Source organism: Jatropha curcas, chromosome 11 (assembly GCF_041381405.1).
Source record: "Jatropha curcas cultivar XTBG-Jc1 chromosome 11, XTBG_Jcur_1.0, whole genome shotgun sequence".
Lineage (NCBI taxonomy): Eukaryota > Viridiplantae > Streptophyta > Magnoliopsida > Malpighiales > Euphorbiaceae > Jatropha > Jatropha curcas.
In genome coordinates this window covers 23,207,465-23,232,647 of record NC_143161.1, presented here as the reverse complement: position 1 = coordinate 23,232,647, position 25,183 = coordinate 23,207,465, and the positions used below count along the sequence as shown (strand labels likewise).

Sequence of the window (25,183 nt, the reverse complement as noted above, 5' to 3'; positions counted from 1 at the left end):
AGAACGCCAGCCAGTCGCTACCACTTGCAAGGGCCCACATAAGATGATTTCCTAATGTGCAAATCAATTTCTAATCCTATTTAGGCGCATGGGAGAGTCCTAATTGAGAAGAAATTCAAAGCCTAAATAGTTTCCTATTTCCAAAAGATTTCTTACTCAATGAAGACTTTATTTCCTAAACGAAGTCGGATTTTCTCCCAGAAAGTCTATATAAAGAGAGAATCCATTCATTGTATATCTATCTTTTTGTTCTATTTTTCTCACTCTCTCTAAGACTTCAAGTGTTCAAGATTTGTGTCAAGATTCAAGGAAGCCGTCCACGTTATTTCTTGACTAATTTTTATCTCTAAACTCTTAATCATGTTTTTATCTTTCATTATTCAGATTGATTATGGAATTATATTCAAGTTTAATTGAGTTTTATTTAATTATGATGTTGACCTAAACTTTCATAATAGGGATTTGATGTAACTTAATTTCTTTTCCAATTTATAATATTAGATTTGTTTTTCTTTGTTCAAAGTATAATTTATTATTGACCTTAATGCTTCCAGGCAGAATTTCTCCCCTAGATTGATTTATTTCATTAATCACTATCGGCAAAAGGGTTTTTGATATTAAAAAGGTAATAAATTACAACTTGATGTGGAAGCTATATGGTTTGACTCATAAGGGATTTTCATAAGTTAATAACTTTAGGTTATGAATTCACAAAACAAACCATAAATCTTAATGATTTAATTCATGTTTGATGATGCTATTAGAAAATAGGTAATTAGACCGGGTTAAAATAGCTAAAATACATCGGGAGAGCTTGTTAATTATTTTAGGGATGTTTTATCTACTTGAACAATTAAAATTGATTATCAAACTAATAAAATAAATTGGATAGAATTAAGTGAAGTCAAAATCCCTAGTAGCTTTCTGTTGACGCATCTTTTTATGCCCCCCCTAATCCAAATGATGATACGAGGATGTGGAATGAAAGGTTAATGCTACCTAGAAGTCTTTTAATCCAATGATTTAAATAAAATCAATTTTAAGTGTCTGACTGGGTCATAGCTGCGTCACGCAGCTATGTTAGACTACATGCCATTTTTATATTAAACGACATATAGCTCTGATACAGCAAGTGAGCTGCGTCACGCAGCTGTGCTCTGTGACCTACTTATATAAATAGATCTTTTTAATTCACGTTGAAGGGACTTTTGACAACTTAAGTAAGCGTCTTGAAAACCCTACAAAGATATTTTGCGGCCACATTCTCCTCCAAAAGCTCTTTTGAGTTCGTTTGAAGGAGAATTGCATTAGAGATCAACTTTAGGTGAATTAAACAAGAAAAAAGAGAGAAAAGAGTAAACACTTAAATCCTTGGTGACAAAGCTTCTGGATCGCCGTAACGTTTATCCGTTAAACCGTTTACAATCCTCAATCTGAGGATTAGGTAATTTCTTTACACCTTTTGTGTTTTTATTCATTGATTATTTATTTTATTGTTGTTTTAGTAGTTTAGTCTTAATTGAATTGTATTCTGTTCGTTTTGGTCATTCGAGGCTGTCTTGAATCATATTTAAATAAAAAGCACTTTAAACAAACAATTTAAAAATAGAATTCGGACCAGAGCAGTTGCGTCACGCATCCAGTAGATCCGTAATGGAGCTGGCAGTTGCGTGACGGAACTGTTCATGTCCAAAATTTCATTTCTTTTACCCAGAAGAGTCGCGTCATGCAGCTATCGGCTGCGTCACGCAACTGTTCTTCAAAGAACAGCTGCGTGACGCGACTGTTCTAGGGTCCAAAAACATTTTTTCATTCTTTCGAAAAAATAATAAATTTTGTACAAAAATAAAATTTAATTTTTCCCAATAAATCTGAAAATGACCAATTATGGACAGATTATAATTTAATTAAGTTTAGAATATTAAAATGTAATTATGCATGATTTTGGTTTTAGGGTTTTTGGGTTCAAATTTTTATTTGGGTAGAATGTATTTTTTAGGTTTGGTTTGTGGCCCGCCTTTAACCATAAGGCAAGAGCGGGTCTTTTATTTATTTTGATTTAACTACTTTGATTTGGATGATTATGGATGATTTGGATGAGTATGAATGCAATGATTGATTTTAATTGGGACGATTAAATAATTTTCCATATAAGAACTCGGTTCTATTCATTCGGGTTGGGTTTAAATAAATAAATTGGCTTTCCTAAATAAAATAAATTAGAAATCGTAATGTTAAAAGAGGCCGAATTTTCCCGGCGTCGGCTTCTAACGGGTCGGCGTACCCAATTTCCTTAGCCAGAATCGCCTTGATGCGCCCGACCAGTTTTCTAAATTATTAGGCCTTTAATAAAATTGGGTTTAAAATGGAGTTATTTTTATAAAATAAAATTGGAAACAGTCCCATTGCCGAAAAAATGGGTGGCGACTCAAAAATATTTTATAAGACCGATTTATTGGCATCGTGTCCAAAAAGTGTTTTGTCACCACTGTTCAAATAAAAATCACTTTTCCATTTCCAAACAAAAAGTTGGAACACATTCTTCGGATCGCTCGGGGGCGGTACGAAAACACTTTCAAACCTTGATTTCTTTTAATGAAAATTGCTTTGCTTGATTTCTTTTTTCTTTTATTTGTTGAATTTAAATTTCTTGAAATTAACTCCCCTTATTGCCGTTTAAATAATAGTAGGTTAACATAATTTTGGTACTTGGTATACAATCCTCGTGGGAGCGATACTCTAATCATTCTATATTATTTGTTGTGATTTCGAACGCTTGTGAAAGTCACTGTCAAGTTTTTGGCGCCGTTGCCGGGAATTGGCGCTGCCAATATCAATACTAATTACCCTATTATTAATTTAGACATTTATTCTTATTTTAATTTTTCTAGAAGATTATTTCAGGTGTTTATGCAAAGAAGATCCGGTCGAACTAAGCCCTTAGTCTTTGATCCGGAAATCGAAAAGACTTGTCGTAGGAACAACGCTGCTATAAGAGCAAATGAGAGCAAACAAGAACAGCAAGCAAATATGGCTGATGAAGTCAACCCAAAGGACGGACCTCAACCTTATGTCCGCACCTTGTGAGATTACACAACTCTTTCTCTCAATGGAACAACCTCAAGTATCACTAGGCCTAGGGTGGAAGCTAACAATTTTGAGATTAAACCTGCAATTATCCAAATGCTTTCCACCTCAATTCAATATGGAGGTCTGCCTAGTGAAGATCCTAATGACCATATCACAAATTTCCTGGAGATTTGCGATATGTTCAAACAAAATGGAGTTTTTGAGGATGCGATAAAATTAAGACTCTTTCCTTTCACTCTAAGGGATAAAGCACGATCTTGGTTACAATCATTGCCTGTTGGAAGTTTTACAACATGGGAGGAATTAGCTCACAAATTTTTGGTGAAATTCTTTCCATCTTCAAAGACCACAAAGCTGCGCAATGAGATAATGACCTTTGCCCACCATGACCAAGAGAGTTTGTATGAAGCTTGGGAGAGATTCAAGGACCTACTAGGAAGTACCCACATCACAGCTTGCCCAAGTGGTTACAGGTACAAACTTTTTATAATGCATTGTCTCCTAATATAAAGATTACTCTAAATGCAGTTACAGGTGGATCTTTTGAAAGAAAAGAAATTGATGAGGCCTATGACTTGATAGAAGAGATGGCAAGCAATAGCCATTATCAAAGCAACTCTGAAAGGAAAAAGACCGCAGGAGTTTATGAGATTGATGCCATTACCGCACTCAATGCCAAGGTAGACAATATGGTTAGGAAGTTAGACTTATTGACTACTAACTCGATTAATTCTATTATACAAGCCTGTGACAGGTGTAATGGGCAACATGGGATTGGAGAATGCATGTTGGATTCTTTAAATCCGTAAACTTTGGAGCAAGTGAACTGTGTGATGAATTAAGGAAGGAAGAGCTACCCGTATTCTAACTCTTATGATAACAAGTTCAGGAATCATCCTAATCTTTCTTATGGGAATCCAAACAACACCATGAATGCACCACCAGGTTTTCTGCCTCAAGAGAAAAAGACTCATGATGATCTCCTTACTGCCTTCTCTAAATCTCACATGGACTTCATGAATGAAACTCGAGAAAACAACAAAATCCAACAAGTTGCAATAAGGAATTTGGAGATTCAAATAGGACAGTTTGCAAACATAATGGCTTCCCAACCTCAAGGTACGTTACCTAGTAATACTTAAAAGAATCCTAAAGAACAGGTATAAGCTATCACCTTGAGGAGTGGCAAACAATTGGAAGATCCAACCAGAAAGGAGGAAGAGAAGGAAGAGTAGAAAAAGATTCCCATCATTGACCTTGAAGAGATGGAGGAAGTAAAACCTTATGTTCCACCTATTCCTTTTCCTTAAAGGTTAAAGAAAACACAAGATGACAAGAGTTTCCTCAAGTTTTTTTTTGTCTTCAAAAAGCTTCAAATCAATATCCCTTTTGCTGAAGCCCTTACTCAAATGCCCAGCTATGCGAAGTTCGTAAAAGAGATCCTGAGCAAGAAAAGGAAGATCGATGATCAAGGAACGGTAATGTTGACAGAAGAGTGTAGTGCTATCATTCAAAATAAATTGCCTCCAAATTTAAAAAGATCTAGGAAGTTTTTCTACCCCTTATAATATTGGAAATCTTGATTTTGAAAAAGCTTTGGCAGATTTAGGTGCTAGCATTAATCTTATGTCTTATGAAGTTTTTAAGATACTAGGGATGGGAGAGTTAAAACCAACAAGGATGTCTCTGCAATTGGCAAATCGATCAATCAAATACCCAAGAGGGATTGTAGAAGATGTGCTCATCAAGGTAGGTAAATTTATCTTTCCTGTTGATTTTGTTATTCTTGACATTGATGAAGATAGAGAAGGATCCATAATCCTTGGAAGACCTTTCCTTGCAACTGCAAGAGCATTGATTGATGTGTATGAGGGTAAATTAACTTTGAAGGTAGGTTAAGAGGAAGTTGTTTTTAATGTTCTTAAATCTTGTAAACTTCCCATGGATTATAATGACTGCTTTAGGATTGATGTTGTTGATGAATGTGTAAAAGACACCTTGGATGATAAAAATAAACTGACCTCCGATAAAGGTGACATTAATAATCAAAGCATCAAAGACAAGAAAGAAAGTGAATCACCAAAGCAAGAATTAAAACAACTTCCATCTCATTTAAAATATGCATTATTAGGTGAGAATAATTCTTTTCCTGTTATTATTTCTTCTCACTTAACACTTGATCAAGAGGAAAGGTTGTTGCAGGTTCTACAAAAGCATAAGAAAGCCCTAGGATGGTCAATTTCAGATTTGCAAGAATAAATCCAAATGTGTGCATGCACAAGATCTTGATGGAAGAAGACTATAAACCTTCAATTGAGCATCAAAGGAGATTGAATCCAAACATGAAAGAGGTAGTCAAGGCTGAGATCATAAAGCTTTTGGATGTTGGCATTATCTATCCAATTTTCGATAGCAATTGGGTAAGTCCCTTTCAAGTTGTCCCAAAGAAAGGAGGTATGACAGTTATTTCTAACAAAAATAATGAGTTAATTCCTACTAGAACTGTCACAGGTTGGCGTGTGTATTGATTATAGAAAATTGAACAAAGCAACACGCAAAGATCACTTTCCTCTACCTTTTATTGATCAAATGCTTGAGAGACTTGCATGTTACCCCTACTATTGCTTTCTAGATAGTTATTTAGGGTATTTTCAAATACCTATAGCTCCTGAGGATCAAGAGAAGACCACTTTCACTTGCCCTTATGGTACTTTTACTTATAGGAGAATGCCTTTTAGGTTGTGCAATGCTCTTGCGACTTTTCAAAGGTGCATGATGTCCATATTTTCTGACATGGTAGAGAAGTTCATTGAAGTATTTATGGATGATTTTTTTGTGTTTGGTTCTTCTTTTGATTCTTGTCTTTATAACCTCTCTTTAGTAATGTAGCGATGTGAGGACACTAACTTTATTTTGAATCGGGAAAAATGTCATTTTATGGTTAGTGAATGTATTGTTTTAGGGCAAAAAATCTCAGAAAAAGGGATTGAAGTGGACAAAGCAAAGATTGACGTAATTGAAAAGCTACCACCTCCAAATTCAATAAAAGGAGTAAGAAGTTTTCTTAGCCATGCAGGAATCTATAGGAGATTTATCAAGATTTCTCCAAAATCACAAAACCTCTTTGTAATTTGTTAGTTAAGGATGTTCCTTTTGATTTTGACAAAGAGTGTTTGAATGCTTTTAATAGGTTGAAAAAAGAATTGATTTCAGCGCCTATCATTGCTACACCAGATTGGAGTCTTCCTTTTGAACTTATGTGTGATGCAAGTGATCATGCTATAGGAGCTGTTCTTGGGCAAAGAAAAGAAAAGAAGTTGCATGTCATTTATTGTGCTAATCGAGCATTGAATGATGCACAATTGAATTATGCCACCAATGAAAAAGAGCTTCTAACTATTGTTTTTGCATTTGATAAATTTAGAGCATATTTAATTGGAGCTAACAATAGTTTACACAGATCACTCAGCTATTAAATATTTGTTAGTAAAGAAAGATGCAAAGCCTAGACTAATTTGTTGGGTTCTTCTTTTGCAGGTGTTTGATTTGGAGATTCGTGATAAAAAGGGAACCAAGAACCTAGTAGCTTGATCACTTATCTGGGCTTGGGTTGGGAGGAGAAGAGTAGACAGAGTTGCAAATCAATGAAGACTATCCCCATGAACCTCTTCTTCTTCTAGCAAATCCACAAGCTCCATGGTATGCCGACATAGTTAACTACCTTGCTTGTAAGATTACTCCTCCTAATCTTTCTTATCAACAAAAGAAAATTCTTTCATGATCTTATATATTATTATTGGGAGGAACCTTTCTTGTTCAAGTATTGTAGTGACCAACTTTTTAGATGATGTGTACCAGAAGAGGAAATGGAAAGTGTTCTTCGAGTCTATCATTCAATGGAATGTGGAGGACATTTTGGAGTAAGCAAGTCGGTGGCACGTATTTTAGAAAGCGGTTTGTATTGGCCTAACTTATTTAAAGATGCTTTTAACTTTGTTCGATTTTGTGATCGTTGTCAAAGGTTAGGTAATATCTCCAAGATACATGAGATGCCATTAAATAATATCCTTGAAGTGGAGATCTTTGATGTTTGGGGTTTGGATTTCGTGGGACCATTCCCATCCTTTTATTCCAACCAATACATTCTAGTAGCGGTGGATTATGTCTTGAAGTGGGCGAAAGCTGTTGCACTTCCAAACAATGATGCCAAGAGTGTGATGAACTTCATTAAGAAATATGAGATCACAAATAGGGAAATCAAGAAGATGTTAGAGACCATAGTTGGCCAATCAAGGAAGGACTGGTCCAAGAAACTCAATGATGCTCTTTGGGCCTATAGAACTGCATTTAAAACACCAATTGGTATGTATCCATATCGAATGGTCTATGGTAAGGCTTATCACCTCCCTGTTGAGTTAGAACACAAGGCATATTGGGCAATCCATTTTCTTAACTTTAATGCTAAAGAGGTAGGTCAAAAGAGGTTGCTTCAATTGAATATGATGGATGAAATGAGACTCCATGCTTATAAGAATGCCAAAATCTATAAAGACCGCACCAAAAAGTGGCATGATAAGCATATTATTCTGAGGGATCTAAAGGTAGGCCAATAGGTATTGTTCTATAACTCTAGACTCTGTCTTTTTCTAGGTAAATTGCACTCTAGGTGGTCTGAACCATTCACAATTAAGGAAATTTTTCCACATGGAGCAATTGAAATAGTGGATGGAAATTGAAGTTTCAAGATCAATGCTCAACAGTTAAAAGTTTACCAAAGTGGAGACTTCAATCCTATCAAAATCGTTATAAGCGTTGCTTAATCTTGCCTAAATTAGGTCTAGTGTGTCGAGCTTAACGACGTTAAACAAAAGCGCTTGTGGGAGACAACCCATACTCTTTTCCTTAACTTTCTTCTTTTGGTTTATTTTTGTTATTTCTTTTTATCATTTTTCCCAAAATTTTTAAAATCATGCATGTTTTTCTGTTTTTAGTCAAGTTATTTTAGGTACAAGTTGAGACACAGGGTCTAGCATGCCTAAACCATGCTAATCAGCTCGCCCATACTTCAAAAGGTGTAAATTGGTCTTACAGGTCAGACCCTAGCACGCCCATCCCATTTGAGTTCATATTCTGCTCTTATTCGTCTGTTGCTTGTTGATTTCCCTATCATAATTAAATTTGGGCTTTTCGGGAGAAATTATTGACTTTCAATAAACGAAGTTATTCATATCTTTAGGTTCCCCACTGAAAATGCCCTTAATAAATACCTAAGGATTTTAGAGCTCGAAGCAGATGGACAACACTGACTGGGGAGAATAATTATAATCCTAAATTGTCAAAAGCGTCTAAATTGAGAAACCCAGCCTATAGGTATATTCATAAATTTTTGGCCAACATTATTTTTGGGTAAAGCGAAAGTGATGGAGTGTTGAGTCTAAATGAATTATATTTTATCTGGGCAATAGATCAAGGCATATTTCTTAATGTTTGCTATTGGTTATGCCAACGATGGGCTAGAGTTGCAAAGGCTGACAAGGGAGCTATTATGATGGGATGTTTTGTGACCCGAATTGCATCTTATTTGAGAATTTGGAACCCTGCTAGGCCAATTCATGATAGTGTGGGAGGAGGAAAGGGCACTAGACTTGACTAAGATGTCATGGTGCATATGAAGCTGGTAGAGAAGATAGGGGATTTGTTCCGTATTGTGGGATCCCGAGAAGAGAGTTCTGATGATGAGGAGGCTGAGGATGTTGGTGACACTAATATGGAGGAGGGTAATCCGAATCCTTTCCCTGGTTTTGGTATTTCTTCTGGTGCAGGTACTTCTGGAGCTGGTCCTTCTTTTAAGGGAGCGTCTAATTTATCTAATGATGAAGTTCTTGCACGTATGATGTCTAGAATGGACAAGTTTGATACCCGCCTTAATGGAATGGAGTCCATGATTACTGACCGTTTCCAATCAATAGAGATTATGCATGGGAGCCTCGATTCTCGTATACACACCATGCAAGGCCAATATCAGGGAATTGCTAGCCAACTCCAAACAGTGATTCAATTACTGCATCCACATCCACCTCCACCACCTGAAGATTAATTATTTTTGGTTCTTTTTAGTTCGTTTTTTTTTTTTTATTTTTGTTCCTTTTATCTATTTGTACTAAGTTATTTGGATATTATGTTTTCTTGTTTTTAGTGTTTTCTTTTTCATAGCTTTGATAATTTTCAGCACCTGGCTCTTATCGTATTTTTTCTTTAATCTTATTGTATTTTGCAATACAATGATGGTAATTGTTTCTACACTCTCATATTCTTTTATTACATAATTGATAATATGATAAGTTTGGGAAATTGATTTTAAGCTCATTGGGGACAATGTGCTAGATTAAGTTGGGGGAAGGGAAATTTTAGTTCAAATTTTAGTTTTCTTTTGTTTCATTGGTTTAATATGGTTGGAATAATTGTGAGCAAGCTTGAAAATTATCATAATTCATTAAACTGCGATGACTTTAGTTGTTCTTCGAAGCTAGCTGCTATTTAGATTAATTTTTAATTTTTAACATAACATAATTCTTTGATTTAACCATTTATTTTTAAGATTATGAATACTAATTTTTATGAATTTTATGATATATAGATATGTTTCAATCAAAATTTATTTAACCTTGGCATTTCTAGAATAAATTAGAATTTTCTTTGAGGCAAAATTTTAAATGTTTACATTTGAAAGAGATGATTTAGGCATTCCTTGTTGAATTTCATATTTAGCCTAGGCCACCTAAATTAAAGTATGACTTTTGAATCCAATTTGAAACCTATATCCAAATTTTATTGATCATCTTTATTAAACCTAGCCATTAAATAAACTTAATTTCCTGCCCTAAGTGCAATAATGTATAATTGAAGGATTTGATTTTTATCAAAACATAGCAACAAAAGGGAGAAAATTTCATTAATACTAGCAAGTGAAGCAAAGTAGAAAAACTTAAAGAGAAACACCCCTTAAAAGAAGCAATCAATCAAGAATTCAAGTTTGGGAAATTAAAGCAAGGAGGAAATTATGAACGTATTATGAAAAGCCCTTGTGAAGTATCTCTAATTTTTGAGCTAGTGAAGAAACTTTAAGACTAATCTCCTTTTACAAATAAAAATTTGTTTTGATATAAATGAAAATCTTGATATTATGCATTCTCTGTGCTTTTTGTCTATCTTTTTATCCTTTTTCTTTGTTTAGCTAAAATTATACCTCTAAATCCCATTACAGCAGAAATAAAGATTTGTTGATCTTTCTAAATTGTATGCATTTCAATTGTGGAGAATGGATGACTAATTTTGCCTATAGGAATGTTGAACTTATACTAAAACATCTTATTAAATGGTTAAATAATTTTTTGTGGAAATTCATATTCTATTTGTCATAGGTTGAATAATTATTGGCGTTAAAAATCTTATTAACTCATATTTAAATTAAGGAATATGTTTTATTGAAAATTGAATTTTTGCTGGAATATAATTAACATAGGAAACACTTGATTTGTTCTCATGTTAATGATTTTTGATACTTTTGAAATTGTGAACAATTATCCCCAACCGTATTAAACTAGTTTTGTTCGTTTGTTTAGCTTGTGTTTTTCTTTTTAGTTTTTAGTTTTGTTGCTTGAGGACAAGTAATGGTTTAAGTTTGGAGAATTTTGATAAGTGTTATTTTTATAGTATTTTAATATAGTTTTTATTAGGTTTTTTTAGTAGTTTTAATTACTTTAATTAATTTTTATTTAGTTTTATTTATGTTTTTATTCAAAGCTTCCTTGAAACATAATTTGCTTGATCTTAAGGAAATTTGTAGGATTTTCGCACAGAAAAGAGCGAAATAAAGCGAAACTCTTAGGCCCTAACATGCCCTAGCCATGCTATCTAGCACGCCTATGCCGCAAGAGGAAATCAATCCAAAGGCGTGCTTACCTGAGCACGGCCCGTGCTGCATTCCATCATGGAGACTCAGACCCTAGCACGCCCTAGCTAAGCTATTTTGCACCCCTGTGCCACAGATTCCTCTCTAGACATGCCCCTGAGCACGGCCTGTGCTAAACCATCCTTAGAACTCAGGCTCCGGCACGCCCAAACGGTGCCGCGCAGCACACCCATGCGGAAAATCAAGTTTTGTTTTGAGTTGAGAACGCCAGCCAGTCCCTACCACTTGCAAGGGCCCACATAAGATGATTTCCTGAAATGCAAATCAATTTCTAATCCTATTTAGGCACATGGGAGAGTCCTAATTGAGATGAAATTCAAAACCTAAACAGTTTCCTATTTCCAAAAGATTTCTTACTTAATGAAGACTCTATTTCCTAAATGAAGTCAGATTTTCTCCCAGGAAGTCTATATAAAGAGAGAATCCATTCATTGTATGTCTATCTTTTTGTTCTATTTTTCTCTCTCTCTCCAAGACTTCAAGTGTTCAAGATTTGTGTCAAGATTCAAGGAAGCCGTCCACATTATTTTTTGACTAGTTTTTATCTCTAAACTCTTAATCATGTTTTTATCTTTCATTATTTAGATTGATTATGGAATTATATTAAAGTTTAATTGAGTTTTATTTAATTATTATGTCGAACTAAACTCTCATACTAGGAATTTGATGTAGCTTAATTTCTTTTCCAATTTATAATATTAGATTTGCTTTTCTTTGTTCAAAGTATAATTTATTATTGAACTTAATGCTTCCAGGTAGAATTTCTCCCCTAGATTGATTTATTTCATTTATCACTATCAGCAGAAGAGTTTTTGATGTGAAAAAGGTAATAAATTACATGAGAATAACAACTTGATGCGAAAGCTATATGGTTTGACTCATGGGAGATTTTCATAAGTTAATAACCTTAGGTTATAAATTCATAAAACAAACCACAAAACTTAATGATTTAATTCATGTTTGATTGCGCTATTGGAAGATAGGTAATTAGACCGGGTTAAAAATAGCTAATAATACATCGGGAGAGCTTGTTAGTGATTTTAGGGTTGTTTCCCCTACTTGAACAATTAAAATTGATTATCAAACTAATAAAATAAATTGGATAGAATTAAGTGAAGTCAAAATCCCTAGTAGCTTTTAAACCTTAATTTCTTTTAATCAAAATTGCTTTGCTTGATTTCTTTTCTCTTTTATTTGTTAAATTTAAATTTTTTAAGATAACTTCCCTTATTGCTGTTTAAATAATAGTAGGTTAACATAATTTTGGTACTTAATATACAATCCTCATAGGAACAATACTCTACTCGCTTTATATTAGTTGTTGCAATTTCGTACACTTGCGAAAATCACTATCAGATCTCTAATTGTACTAAGAGATTTCTATAGCTTTTTCTGATATGCTAAGCTCAAAATTCTTTCACAAAACCTATTACCTGATTATTTGAGATTTTAATCTAGGTTGAAATTGAGGTATAATTAGGGGTCTTTTTGATTTAGGATCAAGTCCATTTTTCCTGCATCCCCAGCTTCATATGAGTAGTTTTTCTTAATAAAAACTTAGAAATAGAGATATGGCTAAGTTAAAAAACTCCCATTTGGTGCTGGAAAACAAAGACAACGAAGAAATTGGTAATGAATATTATAATATAAACCTTATGTCATTTTTTATCATTGCTAAATGAATTATAGGGTTTTAAATTAAAGAAATGGAGGTGTGGGAGATGCATATGTCTATGATTTGTAATAGTAGTTAGGGAGATGTATAATTTTTTTTCAAATTATTCAATCTTTCTTTTTTCTTGATACGATTTACTAGACATTGGGGTGTTTAGCACAATTTGTTGGAATGATAATGCATAAAAATAAGGATTGGTTTAGAGAAATTCTTGTTGTAATTATAATTTTTAAATGATATTTTACTTCCTATACGGTGATTGCCATTGATGATGATGGAAGGTTGAATACAACAAGTGAAAGAAAAATATTTCTTGAGGTTATTTTGGTCTTTAATTTTTATTCTCTCACATTGAACTTCACTTTATTTATTTGACTTAAAAAAGCACTCTTTTTTTTACAGAAGGACTAACTTATCCAACGGAGCCATACTAGGGGACTACTTATAAGATTTACTAAAACAGAGGAACGAGTTAGTTAATTAGGTCAAAACTCAAGGATTAAAAACTTTTCCCTAATTTTTATTCTGGTAACTTCATTTCATAAAATTAATGTCCAAGATTTTTCTCTAGAAGCAGCGTAAGACGGATTGCTCATGCCTGCGTAATGTGATTATGTAAATTTTGGGCATTAGTGGAGGAGATTGACTTCTTTCGACCGAGTCCATGAACTCATTTATGGATAAACCAAATGAAAATAAGCAATACCATTCAACCAGATGAAAAATAAAAGGGTTAATTACAACAATGGTGTCTATACTTTTTGACTTTTGCTATTTTGGTGTCTAAAAAAAAATGATTTGCAATCAAATGTACACCAGTTAAACTTTTTTCAATCTAGTGTTTTTTGCATACATGGCACGACTGAATTCACCTCTGGCTCAAAGTGGGACTTAAAAATTTGACACATAAGCTATCTGATGTGTACCGTATAATGCCAATAAGATCGTCACATGCTTTGCACATGCCATTTTACTTAAAATAGACTTCATTAAATCATTCCCAAACGTGTTGCCTTCTTTGAGCCAGAGGTGAATTTAGGTCTACCACATATACAAAAGCACCAGATTGAAGAAAATTTTAACCTGTGTACACTTAATTGCAAATATTTTCTATTTAGACACCAAAATAGCAAAATTCAAAAAGTGCAAACACCATTGTTGTAATTAACCCAAAATAAAAACATGAATCTTATCAAATGTGAGATATGAAGAAACAAATTTCAATAAAGTCCAAGAATCTAGAAATTAAGTATAAAAATAAATATACATATCATATGTGTTTGTATATATGTTGAATTATTCGAAGTCCTCAAAAGAGCAGATGATATTCTTTTGTAAAGGATTTAGAGACACAACATCTAGAAGTCTTCGGTGGGTGATTGTTTGTAAAATGGCAACTCACCAATTTCTTTCACTAAACCAAAAATGGATGGCAACTCACCAATTTCTTTCACTAAACCAAAAATGGCAAATTTTGGTTCGTATACATTTATCTCTCACCAGTTGCCTTATTGACGATGTCATACTCCTTAATATTTTCAATGGCGACAATACCATAGTCATTTTTATTGATGAACGTGATGGACCAAGAGAGTTTTTTTTTTTATTAATTCACCGTCTTGGGATGGGCATAAACATCTTGCATATCTTGTATGTATTAAAAAGGTTATGTAAAATGTAAAGAAAGTCTATAAAGTCAAGTTAAGATTATTCAATCAAAGAGCTCATTCAATTTTAGCCATGATGATTTAAGTAAGGATTCCTTCAAACTACTACCAATAAAACAATATGAATCAATATCATTAGTAAAAAAGGAATAGATAAAAAATTTATAAGTTAAAAAAAAAAAAAAAAAAAGCACTTGCCATCTACAAATAGATGGAATATATTTTTAGCACCAAGAAATTCTGAAAACAATGCCAATATACTACCAGACATGTGAAAAATGAAAATATGAATCTTATTGAATGCATAATGCGATAAAACTTATTTCAATACAATTCAAGAATCTAAAATTAGGCATAACAACACAAAACAAAAGAAAAATATAAATATAATATAATTGAAATATTCAAAAAATAATTACTTGGGATCCATTTATTGACCGACATCATTTGCAAAATTTTGGCAGTATCTAAACTATTCTTCGATATATTAAAGTCATAATTATTATTCTACACAAACATATCAAGCAAGCCAACATGTTTAAACTAATCGTATTGAGTAGTAAGCTCAACCTATTATGTATGAGTTGAATAAATAGTTGGACCTGTTTGAGTCAGAAAGTAATGCACAAGTAGAATAAAGTTTCTTAAGAAACGAATTTGGCAAAAAATAGTTTACTTTTTTGCATAAGCTTGTTTCCACCTTCATTGTATTCTCTAATTTATCGTGCTTTTACTCTCCCTTTTCTTTAAAACATCAAATGCAATGGATCAATCTCACCCTCTTTCAAACATAGGCAAATACATATTTTCCTTTCTATAGTCTTGTGTTACTCAGGTGAATTTTAACCACATCACTATTATTTTAACAACTCAATAGCTCACAAATGAAATAGGAGGCCCATTGTCCTCCTAATCATTTTTCAGGTATGTAACATACATGTAAAATACTTTATTGAAAATTTTTTTTATGATTTAGACACTCAATTACAAAAATTTTTCATTCAGACACCAAAATAGAAAATTTTAAACACTAAATTTATAATTATTCTTAAAGAAATCAATCGACAAAAAAACCAAAAAAAAAAAGGAAAATTAGGCTGTAAAACTTATATAAAATCAGTGCAAAAATTGAAAAAGAAATGTAAGACAATTGAACTCTTGAAGAAAAAAAAAAAAGAAAAAACTTAGAAAAGAATTGATGCCTATTAGGACTCTGTTGAGAGAGAAAAAGCATAAATTGAATACATGCCAATTTTTTACAAAATTAGGTTATTTATATCATCTTCTCTCCTCGTTATCATTCTCTCTTGGCCTAAATGTAATCTCCTCCTAGCATAACAATCTACTGCAATTGATAAAGAGAAGAAGGATTTGGAGAAGATATGGAAGAAGAGAGAAGAGACGTAATTATCTACTACAGTTGATAGAGAGAGAGAGAATGATTGGAGAAGACAAATAATCAAGCCAGGCGCAGACAGTTTGCTGGTATTAGAGATTTTGTTCTCCAGTCAAGGATTTTGGAGATCTATGCTCTAAAATTCTTCTCTCTATTTTTACAACAAATGATTAATATTTATTTAAATAATTATTTACCTTTCTTTTGCTTATGCTGACTGTGTGTACTCCACGCCACTCTCTAGCTAAAATACTATGCAAATTGGGTCAATTAAAACGAGTTATGGAGATTTATGGCCAAAAAACTGAAATGTAGGCATTTTGTATACATGCCAAATTTTTAAAAGAAAAATTGGACCTTTTTTTACCTTGAAATATATATATATATATATTAATTTTCACATTTTAATTATTCATCCAGTCATTAGGTGAAATAGTTTATTTATCTATAATTCAAATGTTGATATATTGTTGTGTAGTCTTGTTCTTTCTACTTTTTTATTAAAGAAAAATTATCATACTGTAGTTTATAACTCATATATAATGTATATATAATGTGTATTAATAAATATTTCATAAATAAATTTTATTATGTGGACTTTCAATAAAATAATTATACTATAATATATATATATATATATATATATATATATATATATATATATTGTGGTAGGTCCTTTCAGTAAAATAATATATACATAATAAGTAGGTTTTCCTATGGTGGCACCAGGTAAGATTCTAAAAAATTGACATGTATAATGTTTATAATTGTTTTTGGCTTTATTTTAATTGCAAAGTAATAACATGTGATTTAATTAATTGTTTATCTTTATATCTATTTAAACATAAATTGAATTTATAATTATTTATTGATTGAATTAAATTATATTAAGTATAACTGAATTGTATAAGATTAGAAAATTAATAACATATAAAGTAACAATTTATATAGATTTTAATGATATAAATAATTTACTTAATTTATGGATTTTAATTATACAAACGATTATTTTTTTTATATTAATTTCAAATTATTATTTTATATTACTTTTAGAATAAATAATTTGGAAGTAAATTGTATAATTATTTACTTTTTAAAATTAAATTGTAGTAAATATGGTGGAGTTTCTCATAATTAAAATGAATTACTTAATTTGTATATTTGTTTTAGTAAAATAAGAAGAGATAAAAAAAAATAGACATTTTAGGAACTGGAAACACCGAAGAGGTTATAAACAATCAAAGACACAGAGGAGGTTCTTAATTTGTAGATTATAATGATATGAAGAGTTATTTTTAATATTAATTAGAAAATAAATTAAACTAATTAATTCACCTTTTGTCCATTTTTTTATTTATCTCTAAGTTCCACGTTCTCGGTGCATACTCTTCCATACATCTTTATCTACTAATTTCACTCTCATAATAAAAAAACATAACTACATTTTTTACTATTCATTGTTTATATCTTTTAATAACATAATATAAAAAAATTTATTCCAGAACTTTTCAACAAGCTATATACATTATATTATTTTCTTTCAATTTTTTTTTTTTATTTTCTTTAACCGTGCATAGTTTAGGGATATTGCTGGTATGGAATTATAATATATATTAATCAATGTAAAGTAAATTTTCATTTAAAAATTGCATTGATTATTGATATTTTTAAAGTTATATATACACGCCCTAATTTTTAAGCTTTTGCAATTTCAATCTATTTTGATATTTCTATCAATTTTACCTTTTTCGACTTTTTATAGTAGTAGCATCCTCAACGGTGATTAAGAATAAAATTGCACAGAAAAAAAGTATTTTCATCATTTTTTAAATCATCATGCAATATTGTTATAAATTTAAAGAATAAAATTAAAAAAATTCATTAATCAATCCAATTAATTGCACAAATTAAATTTTAATTTTGAAATAATTGTGCTAATTAACAATTTAATAACTTCAATTCTGTAACTTGCCCGAAAATCTCAAAGCATTAAATTAATAGAATGTAGTTTTTCCAATTATATATTTTACTTTCATTTCATCTATAAATTTAATATTAAAAAATCTTAATTTTTTGTTATTTTTTGAATTAATGATATAGTCAAATTAGTCTTCGTTAAAAAAATAAAAAAGTTCTTAAAATTCTTTTAATTGCACGTCTCAAATGTCATAATTTCAATTCTATAAATGTACCACAAATTAATGTGAATATAATTTGCTATCCAAAGGACATTTAAAATTTTATTTTTATTATTAAGAAATATTTTTTTATTTGCAATTCCATCCTTAATTATAATTGAAAGTATTATTACTACAAAGTTGAAATTGATGTAAAATTGATAGAACCAATAAAAGAGAGTGAAATTGCAAAAGCTCACAAAGTTCAAGATATAAGAAGGAAAGAAACAAGAGAAGAGAAAGCAAAAGAAATTAAAAGAAAAGTATGGAATTCAAATTCTACCTTTGATTTTCATATTTTCCTAAACTAAAATATTTAATTTGATGACTAAAAAGTTGAAATTATCTTTTATTTGATAACTAAAAAGTTGAAATTATCTTTTAAACATGTTAATTAATCATTTATAATCCTAGAAATTTATTTGGATTGAAAGAATTGATCATATGAAAGCTACAAATTACAATTTCCAAAACTATCTCAATGAAGCTGCTTCAATTCAGCCACTATACTTTGTTAAGTAATATATGTAAACAAGCTTCCAAATTAATGAAATTTTACTGAGAGCTAGGCTGGGATGTTGGCAAGGTTTTAGCAAAAGAACAAGTCCAGAAGATAGAAGGAAAATAATTTATAGCTAAGTGAATATAGACTGCTCAGTGTGACACTCTAAACAGATTTCAGTATTGTGTTTAGGCTGTTTGACCGTGTAAATGAACTTCAAAAATTATGAAATTTTATAGAGATATAGGCTAAGATATTAATAAGTTGTGTTAAAAGGAAAAGTCCAAATGATAATGGAAAATGGAGATATTGATAAAATAAAGAAGACTACTTAGTATGAGAAAGCTGAAAATTCTGGTTATGTAATTAATTTATTTGAATAGGTTGATGAACTCCAAAATTGATAAAATTTAATATAGAAGTGACCTGAGATGTTAGGAATATTGTATAAAAATTTCAGAGTAAAAGGATTTGTGAAATAAAGATATAATCAAAAGAATGCAAGTAGCTCACATGTTGAAAATTCTGGATTTCCTTAACTTGCACTAAAGTTGAGCAAACTTAAATATAAATGATTTGACCATGAACATAAGTATAAAGTGGATGAACATTAAGCTCAATATGCATACTTTCTGACCCTAAAACTTCAAATGTAAATTTAATGAATAAGAATATTAAAGAACTTTGTAGTCTATAAAGAGCTAGAAACAAAACTAAGCGTGCTACATATGTGTAAATGTGAATATTGGTCGAGGTTTGCCACGAAACCATTTCGAAATTGTAAGTGATCGAAAGGAATCGAATACTCAAGTTTAAGGTGAGTTATAGTGTCTAACCCTTCCTTATTGCATTGGAACTTTTGATCAAATGCATACCATTATTGGTATTTGAAACCATTTGTTAATTGTGATATTGAGATTATGAATTGTGGATCCTATTTGGCCTCTAGGCATATTTGATTATACCAAGCGTTTTGTTTAGCCAATATGACAGAATCCAAACTTGATGGGGGCTATACCATCAGACTACGTGCACATAGAGATTTGTGATTAAAGGGAGAAGTTACTGCTCTAATGTGTGTAGTGTGTGATTGATGGGAGCGGGTATAAAGCGGAAACAATCCTCTTCGAAACCATATGAAGCAAACTAGAAACATTATCGAACAAATCAATAAACTGACCTCTTGAAGCGCAGAATCGCTCACCGGTCTTCTTTCCAGAGATCTTGGAGTCACCCACGATCTTCTACAGTAATCCCTAACTATTTCTCTTTTGGAACTCTCTGAGTGGCAGAGAATAGAATAACGTGCGTCTCTTTATTCTTAGGGTTTTGCAATTTTATATTAAAAAAAACTCTCTTCGATAGGAAGATATTTTTTAATATAAAATAAATTAAATAAAAAATTATTTAATTAAAATAATTATCAATTATTTTAAAACTAAATAATTTATCTATTATTTAATACACCCTTAACTTTCCAAATAATTAGGGCACTACAGGGACCGCAGGAATAAAATAAATTAGGCTACTAATTATAATAAGAACCTATGTAGACCAACATATTCTTATTATAATTAATCATGAATTATTCCACTAAAAACTCATGACTGAACTCCTTATTTATTTTACAATTCCACAACATAATAAAATAATGTTTCCCACGTTAAGATTACAGATGCTGTCATTTAAATAATTTTACTGACAATTTATTTAAATCACAATATAACTTTAAGATTGTCGCTCAACTTATTTCATGTGTCGGATTCAATATCCACCTGCAGGGTTTACACTATGAAACCTTATAAGCTTACTTAAAGTGCATCATCAATCTCTAAATCGAGACATGGATTCTATCATTAATTAATATTTCACAAACACAAAATATCTTTGCCCAATTCACCGAGAATATTATTCCAATAATGAAACTCACCCTTTAATGAATCAAAGCACAAGACAATCAATGTTTGCTCATATTAAAATAAATCAAGATTAAGAACAATAAACATTATTTCTAATGTCCTAGAGAATATGTTTAACAGTTAGTACTAAACATCCATTCTCTACTTGGTCCAATTAAATACATACAAAATGTACTAATCACAATTATTGTTCATATGCTAATAACATTTATTTAATGCAAATTTCCAATTAAATACAAAGAAATAATTGTCAATAAAAAATCATTCATAGCTATACTATTACATATGCATGGTTAATAGTATATCTCTATCAATCTCCCACTTAGACTCATAACCATGCATCTATAACTTTAACTCCCATTCCTTCTACATGACTGTCAAAAGTCTTTGCTAGTAAGCTTTTTGTAAAAGGATCTGCCAGGTTATTTTTCGATGCAATCTTTGTCACTACCACATCTCCCCTTTGAACTATGTCTCGTATCAAATGATGCTTCCTCTCAATGTGTTTTGCCCTTTTATGGCTCCGTGGCTCCTTCGAGTTTGCAACTGCCCCACTATTATCACAATAAAGTGTAATAGGCAATTGCACTGAAGAAACTACGCCTAGATCCATAAGGAAGTTCCTATGCCATACAACTTCCTTTGCAGCTTCAGAAGCTGCCACATATTCAGCTTCCATGGTGGAGTCAGCAACACAAGTTTGCTTAATACTCCTCCAACTTATGGCTCCACCTCCCAAGACAAAAACATTACCAGAGGTTGACTTCCGAGAGTCCTTATCAGTCTGAAAATCCGAATCTGTATACCCAATGGGTACAAGATCGTCAGATTGATAAACTAACATATAATCCCTAGTCCTTTTCAAGTACTTGATTATATGCTTGACTGCAGTCCAGTGTTCTCGCCCAGGATTAGATTGAAATCTGCTAACCATGCCAACAGCAAAACAGATATCAGGTCTGGTACACAACATTGCATACATAAGGCTTCCAACTGCAGAAGCATATGGAACTGCCTTCATGTTCTCTATCTCCTCAAGTGTCTTAGGACATTGGTCCTTAGATAGAGTGATTCCATGTCTGAAGGGAAGAAAACCCTTCTTGGAATCCTGCATGCTGAAACGAGCAAGAATGGTATCAATATAAAGTGCTTGAGATAAGCCAATCATCCTTTTCTTGCGATCTCGCATAAGCTTAATCCCAAGAATATGAGCAGCCTCTCCCAAATCCTTCATATCAAAACGTTGGGATAGCCAATCTTTGACAGAATTCAACATACCTACACAATTCCCTATAAGCAGAATATCATCCACATATAGTACCAGAAAAACAACCTTACTACCATTCCATTTCTTATACACACAAGACTCATCATGACACTGATCAAAGCCAAAACTTTTAATCGCCTGGTCAAAATAAGTATTCCATGACCTAGATGCTTGTTTAAGCCCATAAATGGACCTATTCAATTTGCAAAGCAAATTTTCTTGTCCATTGTTTATGAAACCTTTTGGTTGCTTCATATAGATGCATTCATCTAGACTTCCATTTAGGAAAGCTGTCTTGACATCCATTTGCCAAATCTCATAATCATAATGAGCTGCAATGGATAGAAGAGTTCTAATAGACTTTAGCATGGCTACCAGCGAAAAAGTTTCCTCATAATCGATCCCTTCTTTCTGAGTAAACCCTTTCGCAACAAGCCTTGCCTTATAAGTTTGCACTTTACCGTCTATACCCCTCTTTTTCTTATAGATCCACTTGCATCCGATGGGTTTAACCCTTTCAGGTGGTTCTACAAGTTCCTAGACTTGATTAGAGTACATGGACTCCATCTCAGATTTCATAGCTACAAGCCACTTATCAGCATCTTTATCTTGTAGTGCTTCATCGTAACAGATAGGTTCAATATTCACTTCTTCAGGGATTCTATCAAAAGCTTCTCCCAAAAGTGTATATCGAACCGGTGGTCATCTAATTCTCCCACTACGACGAAGTACTACAGGTTCTGCAATCACACCTTCATCTTGCTGTGGCTGTAAAGCCGGCAAGTCCATGACTGGTGGGACTACATCTTGATCATGTTCTGGAACTTCAACATGTCTGTCATCACCAGGAGGCAATGAAATGTTAGAAGCCCCAACATTGTGCTCCTGTATATTTGGATCAACAGTTGCCACTTCACTTTCTACATAACTCCCACTACTTTCAGGTGGTAGTGAAATGTTAGGTACTGAATATTCAGGCTGATGTTGATTTACTGGTCGACTAACATTTCTTCCACTACGACTAGGCAACGGAATGTCAGCTCCAACCATTGATGGTTTAGGTTGTTGTTCTAATGGAAAGGTTCTAGTTGGTATATTTTCTCCTCTCAATTCATACAAGGCTAATTGACTTTTGGGAATATGGTTTTTAATATAGTCTTCCTCAAGATAATGTGCATTGGTGCTAACAATGACCGTTTTATCTTGAGAACTATAAAATAAACCACCTTTCGTTCCTTTAGGATATCCAATAAAGAAGCATAAGTCTGTTTTTGATTCCAACTTGTCTGCTTTCCCTTTCAGCACATGGGCTGGACAACCCCACATCCGAACATGTCTTAGACTTGGCTTTCGCCCAGTCCACAGTTCTGTAGGAGTTTTAGGTACTGACTTAGATGGAACCAAATTCAGAATATATGCTGCTGTTTCTATGGCATACCCCCAAAACGAAATGGGCAAATCTGAATAACTCATCATTGATCGAACCATTTCCATAAGCGTCCTATTTCTTCTTTCTGCTACACCATTCTGTTGTGGCATACCAGGTGCAGACAACTGTGAAGTAATTCCTTGTTCTGATAAATAAGTAATGAATTCCCTAGAGAGGTATTCGCCACCACGGTCAGACCGTAACGACTTGATATATTTTCCATGTCGTTTCTCCGTTTCTGCCTTGAACTCTTTGAATTTCTCAAAGCATTCAGACTTACGGCGCAACAGGTAAATGTATCCATATCTTGAGTAATCATCTGTGAAAGTCACAAAATACTCAAAACCACCCCTAGCTTGGACACTCATTGGACCACACAAATCAGAATGAATTAATTCAAGTACATCATTAGTTCTATTACCCTTTATAGGAAAAGGCCTCTTAGTCATTTTACCTTCTAAACAAGATTCATAGGTTGGTAGTGCCTCCACTTTCAATGAACTCAATGGTCCATCCTTGACCAACCTAGAAATCCTATCTAAATTAATATGACCAAGCCTTAAATGCCACAAATAGGTATGACTAAATTCAATAGGACGTTTTCTTTTCAATGGAACAATGACATCAAAGTTATTAACTTCAGAATTAGGAATTCGCAGTTCAGGTGAAACTTTGAGAATAAAAAGATCATCAATCATTGAGCCAGAACATATCATTTGTTTTCTAAATTTAATAACGACAGAATCATCATAAAATTCATTAAAACAAACCGAATATCCATTCTTGCTCAAACTAGAAACTGAAATTAAATTCCTTCTAATTGAAGGTACATATAAAACATCCTTCAAAAATAATGTTCTATTATTCTCAAAATTCAAAGAAACATTTCCTATAGCTAGAACTGCAACTTCTGTGCCATCTCCCAGAAAAATGCTTACATCTCCTTTATTTAGCTGATGAGTTACCTGAAACTGCTGCAGTGAATTGCAGACATGATTAGTGGCTCCAGAATCTACACACCATTGGAGTGTAGTCAACACCGCTAAACAAGTTTCAACTATCAGCATATAAAACAGAGACATACCTTGCTTCTTCTTGGCTAACCATATTGGACATTGTGACTTCCAGTGCCCAGGTTGCTTGCAGTGAAAACACTTACCCTTAGGCTTTTTCACAGCAACACTTGCACTAGTAGATGCAGCACTTGTTTTAGGCTTAGCCTTGTGAGCATTTTTCTTCTTCTTACCCTTGTTCTGGGCAGAAGAAGAACCTCGCTCAACATTAAGCACAACAGGTGCAGCTCCTTGCTTAATGATAGTCTCAGCAGCCACCAGCTCATTCAGCAACTTAGACAGAGTGAAATCCAACTTATTCATGTTATAGTTCAAACGAAACTGCTGAAAACTGGCTGGCAAAGTGTTCAAGATCATTTCTATCTGTGTAGCATTGTCAACCTCAGCACCAAGAACCTCCATGTCATTCAGAAGACTCATCATCTTCAAGACATGAGTTCTAACTGGAGCTCCCTCCTCCATTTTGGAAGTAAGAATCTCCCTCAGTGCGTTTTGCCTTGCTGCACTAGTTTGATCTCCAAACATCTCCTTGAGATTTTCGAGCATGTCAAAAGCTGTGTCCATCTTCTGATGCTGATGTTGCAAAACATTTGACACAGAAGCCAAAATGTAACATCGCGCCATCTCATCAGCTTTAACCCATTTCTGGTAAGCTCTGGTCACCTCCTCAGAGGCACCCTCACCGGGTTTTTCAGGACAAACTTCAGTAAGCACAAACTTATACTCAGCATTAAGCAAAATGTCCAAATTCCTCTTCCAGTCAACATAGTTTGGACCCTCAAGTTTGTTTTGGGTTAAGATGTTTGCAAGGGGACTGAATGATGCCATTTCTATATCATGCATTAAACAAAAATAGCATATCAATAATAAACATTGAATAAATCAAAATTGCAAATATACAACATTGATATCACAATTCAAAAAAAATACACATTCACAACATTCATGAATAGCAACCTCGATGGGAGAATTCAACCAATCACATGTTTTGCATATTATAATTAGATAAGACCGGC

At 32.7% G+C, this 25,183-nt stretch overlaps 1 protein-coding gene, 1 non-coding gene and 1 pseudogene across 2 annotated transcripts; 1 reads left to right on the top strand and 2 right to left on the bottom strand.

The window, feature by feature from the left end:
• Positions 1 to 3,441: 3,441 nt before the first annotated feature.
• Positions 3,442 to 3,547, bottom strand: LOC119371051 (small nucleolar RNA R71). The gene has a single exon (XR_005178608.1). It is a non-coding gene; the product is annotated as a small nucleolar RNA R71 (small nucleolar RNA).
• Positions 3,548 to 7,139: 3,592 nt separating this feature from the next.
• LOC149492765 (uncharacterized) lies at positions 7,140 to 8,639 on the top strand. Its single transcript, XM_089715946.1, has 2 exons — positions 7,140 to 7,691; positions 8,556 to 8,639. The coding sequence occupies exons 1-2, from the start codon at positions 7,140 to 7,142 to the stop codon at positions 8,637 to 8,639; spliced, it is 636 nt and encodes a 211-aa protein (XP_089572072.1).
• Positions 8,640 to 20,726: 12,087 nt separating this feature from the next.
• On the bottom strand, positions 20,727 to 21,419 carry LOC149492764 (secreted RxLR effector protein 161 pseudogene; annotated as a pseudogene).
• Between the last annotated feature and the right edge of the window lie 3,764 nt (positions 21,420 to 25,183).